Genomic DNA, 13,698 nt, shown 5'->3' with positions numbered 1-13,698 from the left:
CTGCAAATGCTTGTGTCTTGTAGATCTCCTTCCTAATCTTTAGACCTTTTATTTCCTCGTTATTTCTAATTTTTCGTAGCAAGATTTCTAGGGCCAAAATAAACAATAATGGTGACAGGGGACAACCTTACCTTACCCCCTTGCTAAACTGGAATGTTTTTGTCCTGTCTCCATTTACTAAGATGCTTGCCTTTTGATTATCGTAAATAGATTTTATTATCTTTTCAAAATTAGTTCCGAATCCCATTACCTCAATTTGTTTAATCATAAATTTCCAATTTAAGTTATCGAATGCCTTTTGGGCGTCAACAAAAACTAAAGCCATCTGTTTTTCGGGGTGTTCTTCATAGTACTCTAGAATGTCCAACATGGTTCTCAAATTATCTCTAATTTGCCTCCCCGGGAGAAATCCATTTTGATCCTTGTGTATCCAAATGTTTAATATTTTTTTGATTCTTTCTGCCATTATGCCCATAAATAGCTTATAGTCAGTATTTAGGAGGGAAATTGGTCTATAGTTCTGAATTTGTTTTAAGTCGGCACCTTCTTTCGGCACTAGTGTAACATGGGCTTCCTTCCACGACTCTGGGATTTTAGAATCCATCAATACATCATTGAAAATTTCCACTAATTTTGGTTGCAATATTTCTTCTAGTTTTTTATATATTTCCCCTGGGAATCCATCTGGGCCTGGCGCTTTATTATTTTTAAGTTTAGAGAGAGCTGTTTTTAGTTCTTCAGCTGTAATCTTTCTATTGAGCATTTCTCTCTCTTCCTCTGTTATTCGCGGGAGCTCTGCATTTATCAAATATTGCTCTATTTTGCCTTCTGGGACCTCCTCTTCTTTATATAGGGTCTCATAGAATTCCCTAGCTCTTTCTAGTTTGTCCTCTTCTTTGTTCAATAGCTTGCCCTTAGAATCTTCTAATGTATGAATTGTCCCCTTTTCATTTTCCTTCTTTAATTTATAGGCCAACCACCTGCCCGATTTGTTGGCATTCTCAAAGTGGTATTGTTTTGTTCTTTTTATTTTTTGCGCTAGTTCCTCTTGATCAATGATATTCAATTTGTGTCTCCACACCAGCCAGCTTTCTTTAGCTGTTTCATCTCCCGGGTTGTCTTGGAGTTTTCTTTCTGCTTCTCCTAAGTGGTTTAAATAGTCTTCCAGGGTCCTCCTTTTTTCCTTATTTTTGTATGCACTATATGAAATCACAACTCCTCTCAAGTAGGCCTTCATTGTGTCCCATACTATTGCGCGAGGCGTTCCCTGATTTTCATTTTCCTTGAAAAAGGACTTTACTTCTTTAAGTTTTAGTATACACTCTTTGTCACTTAGTAATTTGGCATTAAACCTCCATCTCTGTTGGTTCTTTCTCTTTACACTCTTCCACCTTATTTCTAAGGGGTTATGGTCTGCCCAGGCGTTCGGGTTGATTTCTGCCATTCCAATTTCTAATCCAAGTTTCCTGTTAACCCATGCCATGTCTATTTTGGACCACGACTTTTGTGCATTTGAATAAAATGTGTATTGTCTATCATTTGGGTGCAGGGTTCGCCATATATCAATTAAGTTCAATTCATCACGATTTAAATCACTAGTCAGTAAGGCTTGATTTAAATCATAGTTTTCTACATAAAGACTAATTCTTGCTGGTATAACTTTAATATGCAAGTAGATGAAGATTTTTAGAATAACAACTTTTCATATTAGTTTTTTTATCCCCAGTTTAATAGGTTAATCATTCATATTTGGACAACTTTTCTGTTGTACTTAGGAAGGAGAAAAATAATCATTACCTAAATAACAATTTAAATAGATTTATTCAACTGAAACAATAACATTACAGCATATGTTATTTGCTTAAACAAACATCCATGTTTGTTAACTAATTTGGCTAAACAATATATATATATTTTAAGAAACTTAGACTGTCAGCCCAGCCTACACATGAAAAACTTAAATACTGTCCTCTGTAGCTCACTCGTCATCTTCATCTTCTTCTTTGTTCATAATCTGGAAAAGAAAAACAAGCTTTCCTGCTTTATCGGGTCCCAAACGATTTCTCAATTTAGAATGAATGAGTCCAAAGGAAGAGAATATTCTTTCAACGCCTGCAGAAGAACTACTGCTGTTAAAAGTGAAATCATTACTTGAACAGTCTCTAAATCCAAGTGCTTAAGTGACTTCCACCAGTTGACTGGTGTGACTTTCTTTAAAATATCTTCAGCAAACATATATTTCTTGAATGGTTCCCCCTTAGCTTTGAAGTTTATTATAGTTGGCATTACAGATGGATGATTGCTGGATACCCATGTCATAGCTAACTCCTCTTCCTCAGCACTTAAGTTTTGACCCTGATACTGGATATTGACAATATTTGCCAAAAATGAGCTGGAGACAGTACTTGTCCCATTCGTTTTTTTAATGCTTGTAATTTAATTCTGTCCATGTGTAGTTCTGTTTTTAAGTGTTCACTCAGTTCCTTCCAAATTTCAACAGCATCAGCAATAAAACAGCTATTTTTCTGCATTTTGTTTAAAGCTTCAGAGATAGGTTTCAGGATGCTCGGCATATGTTCAACATTTCTCTTAAGCCCAATGTTGAGGATTTTGGCCATGACAATGCCATCTATTTTATCTTGATTTTCTTCACAAACTGTCATCAGAATAGGCCAGTTTGTTGTTTTTTTTAAATTTGATTTATATGCCGCCCTTCTCCGGAGACTCAGGGCGGCTTACAATGCGTTAAGCAATAGCCTTTATACTTTTGTATATTTCTTGATATACTGTTATAATATATATATATATATATATATATATATATATATATATATATATATATATATATATAATGATATAAGTATACTTGATATACTTGATATACAGTTCTTGATATACTGCTCAAAACAGTCCACCACAGAGTTCCATCTAACATCTTGTGGGAGCATCAGCTTGGTTCCACCCATCCTTTTCAGAGCTGCTGCAGCAAAATGATTGTTAGGGAAGTATTTAGCAATTTCAATTAGTCTTTATTTCTGGAACACTTAAGTCTTTGGCTAAGAGGTGCAGCAAATGAGCACTGCAACCATATGTTATTAGCTTTGTATTCCCTTCCTGCTCTTCTAAATTTCTTCTCATCTTGGATACATTTCCAGCATTGTCTGTGACCAAACTGCGTACTAGACATTTGAATTTTTGTTCACATGTTATTATAGCATTTACTGCCACTTCTTGTAAGTATTCTGCTGTGTGTGCATTTCCTGAAGTATCAATTGTTTGTGCAAGGAAGACTTTCCCTTCTTCTGTTGTTATACAAGGACATACAATAGGATCATTGTGGACATTACTCCACCCATCAATACTTAGGTTAACAATTCTACCCTCCAGAGCTGTTGCACATTGCTCCATTTCTCTGTCATATACTTTATCCAGCAGTTTCCCTGCAACATCTGCTCTGCTGGGTGGACTGTATTCTGGTCTCAGTGACTGAACCATATTAATGAAATGTGGGTTCTCAGTCAGACGGAAAGAAGAGTTCATTGCATAAACAAACTGGGCAATTTTTTCATCAATTAACTCTTTTTCTAATCTGCTAGTTTTTATCACAAACTTATCTATGGTGGTTCCAGGAGGGAAGGGTTTTTTCTTTCTTTTAGGTGATAGTGATATGTGGCTGTGGGTGTCTGATGATGATGATGCTAATGAAGCACTATCGTGGATGGATAACTCTGAAACTGTAGAACAGGAGGATGGTGATCTTGAAGGTGGATAGTTTCCAGAATCCATGAATTCCCCTAAACAAAAAAAGTCAATGCTGTTATTTTATTGTTTATACAATTTCTGCTTATTGTACACAGCACTGCCCCAAAAGGAATATTTGCTTTTCTTCATAACTGTACCAAATGACAGTAACATGCAGTAATAATAAGAAATATAATTTTGCTCAAACATGACAGTTCAAGACAGTCTTTAGAAATATGATTCAATGAAAATGTTTACCAACCTGAAGATCCTACCTGTTCAAATGTGTTTCTTTGGTCATCTTCATCACAGCACTTCTCATGATGTTGACTCATTTGGGCCACCAGGCCTTGCATTTCTTTGTTGCAGTGTTTGCAGTTTGCACGCATGCCTGCCTTACCGATAGGTAAAGGAACTTCATTAAAATATTGCCAAACTGGGTCTCTTTTACGGCCTGCTGCTATTATAGGTTTTTTCCTCCAAGGAAAGAATGTGATAAACTTCAGGTCATACACACAAAAAGATCCAAAGACTTGTCTGTCTGTGGCTGTGCAGTATTGTGCTCAGAAAGTTTCACGTTCATTTTGTACTGCTTGTCTGCCCCTTCCTCCTCACACTTAATTTCACTTTCTTCTTGTGCAGATCTATTCCACTCCAAACAATCAGAAAAATATTGTTTCTCCAGCGCGCTGCTTGGAGAATCCAAATGTTGGGTAGTTCCTTAGCTTCATTGCCAGACTGGGTGAATATTTCTTTAAAAAAATTCCTTGGCCACTCCTCCCTCGCTCGACTGGGCTCCAGTTCATTCACTCAGTCAAGCGAGAGACTGGTGTTTTCCTTGGCTCTGGCAATTTGGCTGAAGAATTTCCCTCAATTGGATTTCCAAATTGCTAATATCCTAGCAAGTCCTAACTCCTCGAGTGGTGCGGATATATTTTTTCTTGAAATCAGCTGTTTGTTGGCTTCCCTGTCAAGCTCTGGGACCGTGGCGGTGGGTGAGTCAGCTCTGGGTTACCTCAGGAGGGCTCCCCCCCCATTGTTTCTGTATTTGCCGATTTCCTCGGAGCGATACCTTTTGAGGCATCTCCGAGATGTATAATTTGCCGCTGGCGGTTGCGTTGGTCCCCAGATCGTCGGAAGAACCACCACCCCCATCCAAACCGCTCCACCGTTTATTCTCTGACTCTCAAGGTTGCCTTTCTTGTTGCGATTACCTCGGCAAGAAGGGTATCTGAGTTGGTGGCGTTGTCAGTGCGACCCGACCTATGCATCTTTCACCCTAACAAGGTTGTGCTCCGAACGGATTCCTCCTTTCTGCCCAAGGTAAACTCTATACCACCGGTCCCAGGAATTGATTTTACCTGACTTTTGTCCACGACCGTATCATCATCTGGAACAACAATGGCACACCTTGGACGTTAGGAGGGCCCTCCGTCGGTACATCAAGCGGACAGCGTCCTTTCGTAGGTCTGAGGCCCTGTTTCTGTCCTTCAATCCGTCTACGCTGGGGATGAAGGTTTCATCATCCACGATTGGGCGTTGGATTAAGGCCTGTATAGCGACAGCATATTGCACCCAGAAGAAACCTCTGCCGGGGAGAATCTTACCGCATTCTACCCATAGTGCGGCCACTTCAGCTGCTTGAGCTACCCAGTCTTCCATCTTAGACATCTGTAGAGCTGCAACGTGGACTACCTTAACTCTCTTTGTTCGACATTACATGGTTGACTCCTTTGCCTCGGCTGAGGCCTCCTTTGGTCTATGAGTGCTGCAGTCAGTTCTGGCCTTCCCGTCCCGGGATAATGCAGCCGCCCCCCCGACATCTAACTAGCTTGGGTATATCCCAACATTTGGATTCTCCAAGCAGCGTGCTGGAGAACGGACGTTGACTTACCTGAACGTCCTTTCTCGGCGCGCTGCTGGAGAATCCAACCCATCCCTTCGGCTGCATCTCTGTGGTCCGGGGAGGTTTGTTTCTTGTTTTTGTTTGTTTGGCAGCACCATCTTCTATTTGTCTTCGTGAATGAACTGGAGCCCAGTCAAGCGAGGGAGGAGTGGCCAAGGAATTTTCTTAAAGAAATATTCACCCAGTCTGGCAATGAAGCTGAGGAATTACCCAACATTTGGATTCTCCAGCAGCGCGCCGAGAAAGGATGTTCAGGTAAGTCAACGTCCGTTCTATTCTATTCACTGAACTTCTTGAAACTTAGACTGAAAGGGTTGATTCTGTATTCATAGGTTTGTAGAACAATAGGATTAAGGTCTTTTTCTCAACTGTTCATGTTATAACATTTTTGCTGTGAAAAAGAGGCATGTGATCTCTGCTGAGTCAAATTCAGTTTTGAGAACTGCAAAAGTAAACCAAGCATCTGTGATAATATCTTATAGGCAGAGAAACTGCCCAATAATCTTACAAAAACCTCTGGGAGAGCATGACATTGTGAATGGATTAATGGAATTTATTTACCAAAAAAATTAAACATATACAGCCTTATTCTACATAATTAAAAAACTAATCTTTATTTCATGATGGAATAACCTTTGGATGGTAATATATTTTCTTCAAAAAGCATTTTATTTAAAAAAATCCGATTTAAATAAAAAAATCTGATTTTTTTGATTTTTTTTAAAAAAATCATTGATTTTTATCCACCCTGTTTAGAGGGAATATTAAGAGAAAAAATAGACATTGAGGAATGATCAGGCACCTATGGATGAAGGCATATGGTGGTCACAGAACCAGTGTTTAGAATTTGATTCAAACCAATATATGATGTCTCAAAATGAAGTTCATTTACTCAGAAATGTCCCATTTTTTTCTGAGTTTATTTCATGAATAAGTAAAATATTTTAAAACTGTTTAAAATTATTTTAAGCATAGACGTTATATACTGATGCTATATGCTTGTACGTAATATATGTATTTGGAGTCCTTTCCTGTCTCATTTACTGACAGAATCTTGATCAATTCACTTCGTTGTTAATTTTATGTAACATTAAACAAATTAAAGCTAATATTCTAGTAAAACATTATTTCTGTTTAGAGACATTTATGGGTAGGGCAAAATGGCGGCCACAAGACAAATAACTTCATTTTGCTTCCTCAGATGGTCTGCACAGTATTGCAGACAGGGTGGATTTGATTTAAATTGAGTTGATTTAAATCACAATTTAAATCATGATTTAAATCGCTAGTAAAAAGGCTTGATTTAAATCAACTCGATTTAAATCATAATTTTTAAAGAGCAACTGTCATCTCTGCTACTCCTTTGACCCATTGTTGACTCACCGATTGTCCCAGTGTTGCAGAATATACAGCCTCATGCTACATAGCTAAGCTCCATTTCATGCTGAATAAACTAAATTATTTATGTATCTTAAATAGAAAACTATCTTACGATAGATTTTTACCCCAAAAGTTTTTTTATTAAAATAAATTCGATAAAAATCAAAAAAATCTGATTTAAATCAAAAAAATCCAATTTAAATAAAAAAAAATCTGATTTTTTTGATTTTTTTAAAAAAATCATTGATTTTTATCCACCCTGATTGCAGAAGCTTCTGAACACCGGAGACCTCTCTAATTCCATTTGTGGGTGGGGAAAAAATGGCAGCTGCCTTATAATGGCCAGACAAATTTCTTCATTTTGCTGCCTTGAGAGAGGTCTCCCTAGGGCTGCAGGAGCAGCCAGAGGTTGCTTATTATCAGTGCTTATTAAAGCAGCAAAATGAAGCAGTTTGTTCCCAGACTATGTGGTGGTAACTTGATTGCAGCTGCCATTTTGTGGGCAGGAGAAAACGATGGCTGCTTTTGGAACTGTGCTATGTAGCTGTGCAAAGAAGGAACTCATTCCAGTGTTCTAGGAGTCTGGGAATTAGTGGCCAGCAGGCACCTTTCTACCCGGCCAGGGATTACAGGAGGAGCGGCTCCGTGCAGCCAGGCAAAGTAGCATTTGGGAGACAGCAGACACAGCCGGCATGAGGACCCCTGCCTGTTGCCCCCCCGCTTGCCCCTTTGCACTACCTTCTGCAGAATGTATCTCCCCAGGCGGGGATTCTATCCCGGCCAGGTGTGGGTCCAGTGCCAGTGGTTGCCAGCACCTTCTCCAATTTTCCAGGGATCCCCATGGGCCCAATTTGCCCCAATGATCCCGGCACATCAGTGGAGGCTAATCCAGCAGCCGGCTGGAGTTCCCCCTCCTCTATAGCCCAACAAGCAGCACAGCAGCTGGCCCCTGTCCCTCCTTCGGCCCCAATTCAGCCACCAGCAGCAGCTCCGCCACAGGTTCCAGCTCACCTGCCCGCGCTTGCCCCACCGTCTGCCAAGATCCACCAGCAGCTCCCGGCCCCACTGCCCGTCGCCGGGGCCAATCCACCTGCAAGACCACCTCCACCCCATTTTAGGGCCACTTTTGATGGTAAGCCTTCCAAACTGGCTTTCTTCCTCAGCCGAATCTGGGCCCATATAGATCAGTATGGTGAACAATACGAAACTGATCGCAACTTAGTATCTGGAATTTCAGAGGGGATGAATGAAGGAGACGCTTCAGACTGGATAGTCCAGCTGCACAGTGAGGGAGTGGCTGAACTAAATGATGCTGAAGGGTTTGTTGAACTACTCTGGGCCCGATTTGATCACCCTGATCAGATCAATGAGAATGAAGCCACAATAAAAGAGATGAAACAAGATAATAAATCCATAAAAGACTTTGTATGAATTATTATGAAAAGCTCTATTATCAAGAGAAGATATCTGAAGAGAAGATAATACAATTTTTAGAAAAATCAGACCTACCTAAAATTCCCGACCAATCCCTTTAACCCCCTCTCCCCCCCTCCAGGAGGACCTTTCGGTTTGTCAGGAAATTTGTCGTGAAACTGTTTCACGAGTGCATCAGCATTTACATCCCAACTCTTAACCCAAGTAGCTTTAGCCAAAGGGTAGCCTTTCCAATGCACAAATATTGTAAGCGACTTCTGTAGAGTCTAGAGTCCAGGATTTTCTTCACCTCATAATGAGTCTCCCCTTGTACTAGCAAAGGAGGGGTGGAGCAGCTGGCAAGGGTCTTAGGGTAGATTCTCTGACCGGTCTCAATAAGCTACTGTGGAAAACGGGGTGTGCTTTCTCTAAGATGCGAGGGAGTCTTAAATTGGACAGTCACTGGGTTAATCACTTTCACTATAGGGAAGGGACCTATGAATTTGGGTCCAAACGTCTTGCTGGATACCCTCAATCTTAGGTACTTGGTTGACAAATACACCTTATCGCCTATTTGGAACAGTGGTTGGAGGGACTGGCGTTTGTCGGCCTGGGCCTTATATCGTTCCACTGACTGGGTTAAATCATTTGTCATACAAGCAGATGCCAGCGATGTGGCAGTAGGTCCTGCTTCAGAAGAATGAGCAAGACCAACTACAACCATGCGCTTACATATCCAAAAAGTTGAATGAGACTGAGCAAAGGTGGGCCATTTGGGAGAAAGAGGTTTATGCAGTTCGTTGGGCACTGTGAACCTGGAGGCACTTCCTAGAAGGTAGTAAGACTCCTTTTGAAGTCTGGACTCATCATAAAAATCTAGAAGCCCTAAAGACCCCAAGGAAACTCTCCCCAAAACAAGTACGATGGGCTCAGTACTTTAAACGGTTTGATTTTACTCTAAAATATTTCCTGGGGGGGAAAAACTTTCTGGTGGATGTGCTATCCAGAAAACCGCAATACAATAGTGCAAAGCCAGAGGTAATCAAACCCATAGTACAAAACAATCAACTAGCTGCCAAAGTAGTCACCAGATCCCAGGCAAAACAAGAGACATTGACGGGCAATGACACCACCCAAAATTTTAAACAAGCATTGGCCACTGATGAATGGTTTTTGAACAACAAATCCAGCTGTCTGATGAAAGAAGACTTGGCTTGGGTGGGGGGGAAGTTGTATGTTCCTGCCAGCCAAAGACTATGCTTAATGGTAAGGTTCCACGACTCCAAATTAGCTGGACATTTTGGGTTTGTGAAAACCTTACACCTGATTAAAAAACAATTTTGGTGGCCATCACTGAAAAAGAACATAGAAAGCTATGTAGCTAGCTGCCCCATTTGTGCAGCAGCAAAAAGACGTCAGGGGAAATTCCCAGGTCTATTTCAGAAAGTAGCTGAACCTTCAGCGCCATGGAAAGAGATTGCTATGGATTTCATTGTAGAATTGCCAGACAGTGCGGGAAATACTGTTATTTGGGTTGTGACAGACCTGTTTTCAAAACAGGAACATTTTATACCCTGCCAAAAGATCCCAACTGCTAAAAGTTTAGCCAAATTATTCCTAATACACATTTATTGACTTCATGGTGCTCCACAAAGGATCATCTCCGACAGAGGGGTTCAATTCACCTCCAACTTTTGGAGGGTATTTTTGGATTTACTTGATACTGGCCAGGGGTTAAACTCGGGTTACCATCCTCAGACTAATGGAAATTCTGAAATTTTGAACTCGGTATTAGAACAATATTTAAGATGTTTTATTAATTTTCAACAGGATAACTGGACCGAACTTTTGCCTTTTGCTGAAGTTGCGTTTAATAATGCTGTCCATTCAAGCACTGGTTTTACTCCTTTTAGAGTAGCGACAGACCAGGATTTCAGCCCTATGCCTGAACTACCCGCAGAAGAACCCACCATCCCCTCACTTAAGGAGTGGATGGATAATTTGCAAAACACGTGGCCAGTGGTTAGACTAGCTTTAAAGGAAGCTAGAGAAGCTTTTAAAATTTAAGCTGACAAGAAAAGGATGGAACCCAAACCTTTTCATATTGGAGACAGAGTATACTTATCTACAAAATTCCTGAAATCTTTACAACCATCAAAAAAACTAGGGCCAAAGTTCATTGGACCTTTCCCCATCATTAGAATCATCAATCCAGTAGCAGTTGAACTACTCCTTCCAAAGACATTCAGGCAAGTCCACCCAGTATTCCATATTAGTTTACTCAAGTGAGAAGTAATCTCATCCCTCAGACCACCTACATCTACATCACCGGTGCCCATCATGATTGAAGGTGAACAACACTTTGAAATCAAGGAAATCCTTGATTCTAGGATCCACAGAGGGAAAATCCAATACTTAGTTACTTGGAAACATTTACCATCAACACACAATGAATGGGTTGCTAAGGCTCCAATCTTACTGAGAAAATTTCACTCCCAATATCCTAACAAACCTTGTTAATATACTATCATGAAATCTTGTGTATATTTTTTTTTTAGGTGGACCCTTTCGCTTTCTAAGGAGGGTAGCATGTCAGATCCCTAAAAGTGATACTGCCATTCAATCGGAGGAGGGGGGACACTTGGATTCGATTCCCTAGCATTGCCTGTGTCATCAGATATTTTACAACCTATATCCTGGCGCCAAGGAGGCCTGAGATTCCCTTTACCTGCAGGAATTTATATGATAGCCATGTGGGTTGTCTCACTTTAAAGGGTAGTGGTGGGAATGCATGTTTGTTCGGGTTCGCAAAGGAAATAGTAAAGAAAACATCTTCATACTTGTGTATTGGCTAAAATCTGCATTCTGACTTAAAGGGAGGGGTCTCTACCACTTTAATCCTACTGCTTTGCCTAAGGGCATTCAAATTGTGCTTTAGTTGGATGGCTGTTACTTCTGCTTAATAAAAGAATCTTTTTGAACAACCACGTTTCAAGAGTTCGTACTTTCTTAAGTTGGAAGGAGAGGCGATCCTTACTTAATGCCAGGTTATCTTAGGGTTTGGCTTATCTGAAATGAGTCTGCCTGTCCTGTTAAGTGGTAAACAAAGGCTTTCCTCAAGGTGCTACTGTCATTATAGTGAGGGAAATGAATGAGAAGATAGGCCTTTTTTAATTGTACCCCCTGGAAATATGTTTGGGCCCTTCTCTCCTGGCCTCTGGGAAGCTTCTGAAAACCTTTCCTTTTAACAGCCCTTGATGTTATGGAGGACAATGGCCATCTATTTCTTTGGATTTTTTTTATCATACATTGCTTATATTTTAAATTGTTAAATTCAATAAAAAGAATTATTCAGATGACTCTCTTGGTTTATTATTTGTATTGATTTTAAAATATCAACCAGTTTGTTTTGCATGTTCAGTGCAACATCCTTTTCCATATTATTCTGATAACGGTCATTTGTAGTTCCATTTTTGATGCAATCTCTATCTTGTCAAATAGAATATTTTCCTCATCTGTCATTTCTTCTAAACATCTTTTGGACGCAAACATCCCTACTGTCATATTGATACTAACTTCTGATTCCATTTTTCAAATGTGATCATTAGCATTTACAATATTAAAGTTTTCAGTCCAGTTAGTGGCTAATCAGTCTTGTGTATTTTCTCTCTTTCTACTGTCCAATTTTTAAAATTACTTATCTTTATTTTGTCTTGCAAATGTCAAAATCTTGCAAATGTTAATATTGCTTAACACATTGTAAGCCGCCCTGAGTCTCCGGAGAAGGGCGGCATATAAATGAAATTAAAAAAAAAAATCCCATGGGAAAGATTAATTCCAAAATCTTATTCCAAATTTATCTACAGTAGATCTTAAACTTTCTAAACTGAAGTCTTATTTAACTCCGGGGTTCTCCTTGGGGTGCACCTGGAGGCTCCAGTTGGTCCAGAATGCGGCCGCGCGGGGGATTATGGGAGCGACGGGGCGCTCCCATGTGACACCTCTCCTGCGTGAGCTGCACTGGCTTCCTGTAGTTTTCTGGGTGCGCTTCAAGGTGTTGGTGACCACCTTTAAAGCGCTCCATGGCTTAGGGCCGGGGTATTTACGAGACTGCCTTCTGCCGCCAATAGCCTCCCACCGGCCAGTACGCTCCCACAGAGAGGGACTCCTAAGGGTGCCGTCGGCCAGACAATGTCGGCTGGCGACCCTCAGGGGGAGAGCCTTCTCTGTGGCGGCACCTGCCCTCTGGAACGACCTACCCCCAGAGATACACACGATACCAGACCTCCGGACTTTTCGTCGGGCTCTGAAAACACATCTTTTTCACCTAGCCGGGCTGGCTTGATCCCATCCCTTCGATTTTAATTTGTAATTGGTTTTAACCTGGGTTGTTTTAAATGGATAGCCAAAATTATTTAATGTTTTTTAAATTGCTTTTAAATTTTATATGGTATGTTTTACCATGGCTGTTCACCGCCCTGAGTCCTGTTGGAGAAGGGCGGTATACAAATAAAATAAAATAAATAAATAAATAAATAAACTTTAATCAAAGTCTTATATTTTTGCTGTTTATTTCAAACATTTTTAATTCTTAAATTTATGATTAAAATTTTCTTTCAAGTGGGATGGAAGGAACACTCACCTGTTTTTTTCAGACTTGTCAATTTGAAAGTCTCAAATAGCTTAAAAGTAAACAAATGAATTTTAAAAAGGAAGTTTGTGAATTTAGTGTCCTTTAAAAGGTACCGATTGCAGTGGTGAGCAAGAAAGCTATTCCTGTTGTCCCCCACTGCTCAAAACACAACAGGGACCATTGCTTTGTGGTTTTTTTATGAGGAGCCACTGTTTGGAGTGAATGTGGGGGATCTCCCCACCAACTCCTTGTTCAGAGATATTCATCTCTAAAATTTCTGCTTTTTGGAGAGCTGTCTTCAGTCCATCATTTCTTCCTCTGGAAGTATTCAGGTTTTTGTTCTTGGAGGAATGGTTTACAATGGAGGAATGGTTTACAATGGCATCTTTAATGTTTAGTTTGCAGGATTTTCCATCTTTCCTTAATACTTACTCCTTCAAGATTTGAAATTTACAATCTCTCTGACTTCAAACTTACATTGGATTTAATTTACAATCTCTCTGACTTCATCAAACTGTCCTTCTGCAATCCAAGTCTGTAGAAGTCTGATTCTTGTCCATTAATCCTTTCTTTATTTTATGGACTCAAGGGTAATATAATTACTTTCTCCAAGTTTCCAGTAACT

At 40.1% G+C, this 13,698-nt stretch overlaps 1 protein-coding gene across 18 annotated transcripts in view; it reads left to right on the top strand.

Annotated features, from left to right (window-relative positions):
• Positions 1-13,698, top strand: part of DNM2 (dynamin 2) — a 218,497-nt gene that overhangs the window by 33,956 nt on the left and 170,843 nt on the right. For 2 of the 18 annotated variants that reach the window (XM_087888461.1, XM_087888460.1), the window contains exon 1: positions 5,065-5,902. The exons of 15 other annotated variants lie outside the window; for them this stretch is intronic. In XM_087888461.1, coding sequence (XP_087744587.1) covers positions 5,895-5,902 — 8 coding nt within the window. In that variant the 5' untranslated portion in view covers positions 5,065-5,894. Of the gene's footprint in view, positions 1-5,064; positions 5,903-13,698 lie in introns of those variants that run through there. One more of the 18 variants, XM_087888459.1, reaches the window with a different exon arrangement.

Source organism: Pantherophis guttatus, chromosome 2 (genome assembly GCF_059756535.1).
Source record: "Pantherophis guttatus breed Tessera chromosome 2, ASM5975653v1, whole genome shotgun sequence".
Lineage (NCBI taxonomy): Eukaryota > Metazoa > Chordata > Lepidosauria > Squamata > Colubridae > Pantherophis > Pantherophis guttatus.
Note: the sequence above shows the minus strand (reverse complement) of the source record. Positions and strands in the feature narration are given on the sequence as shown.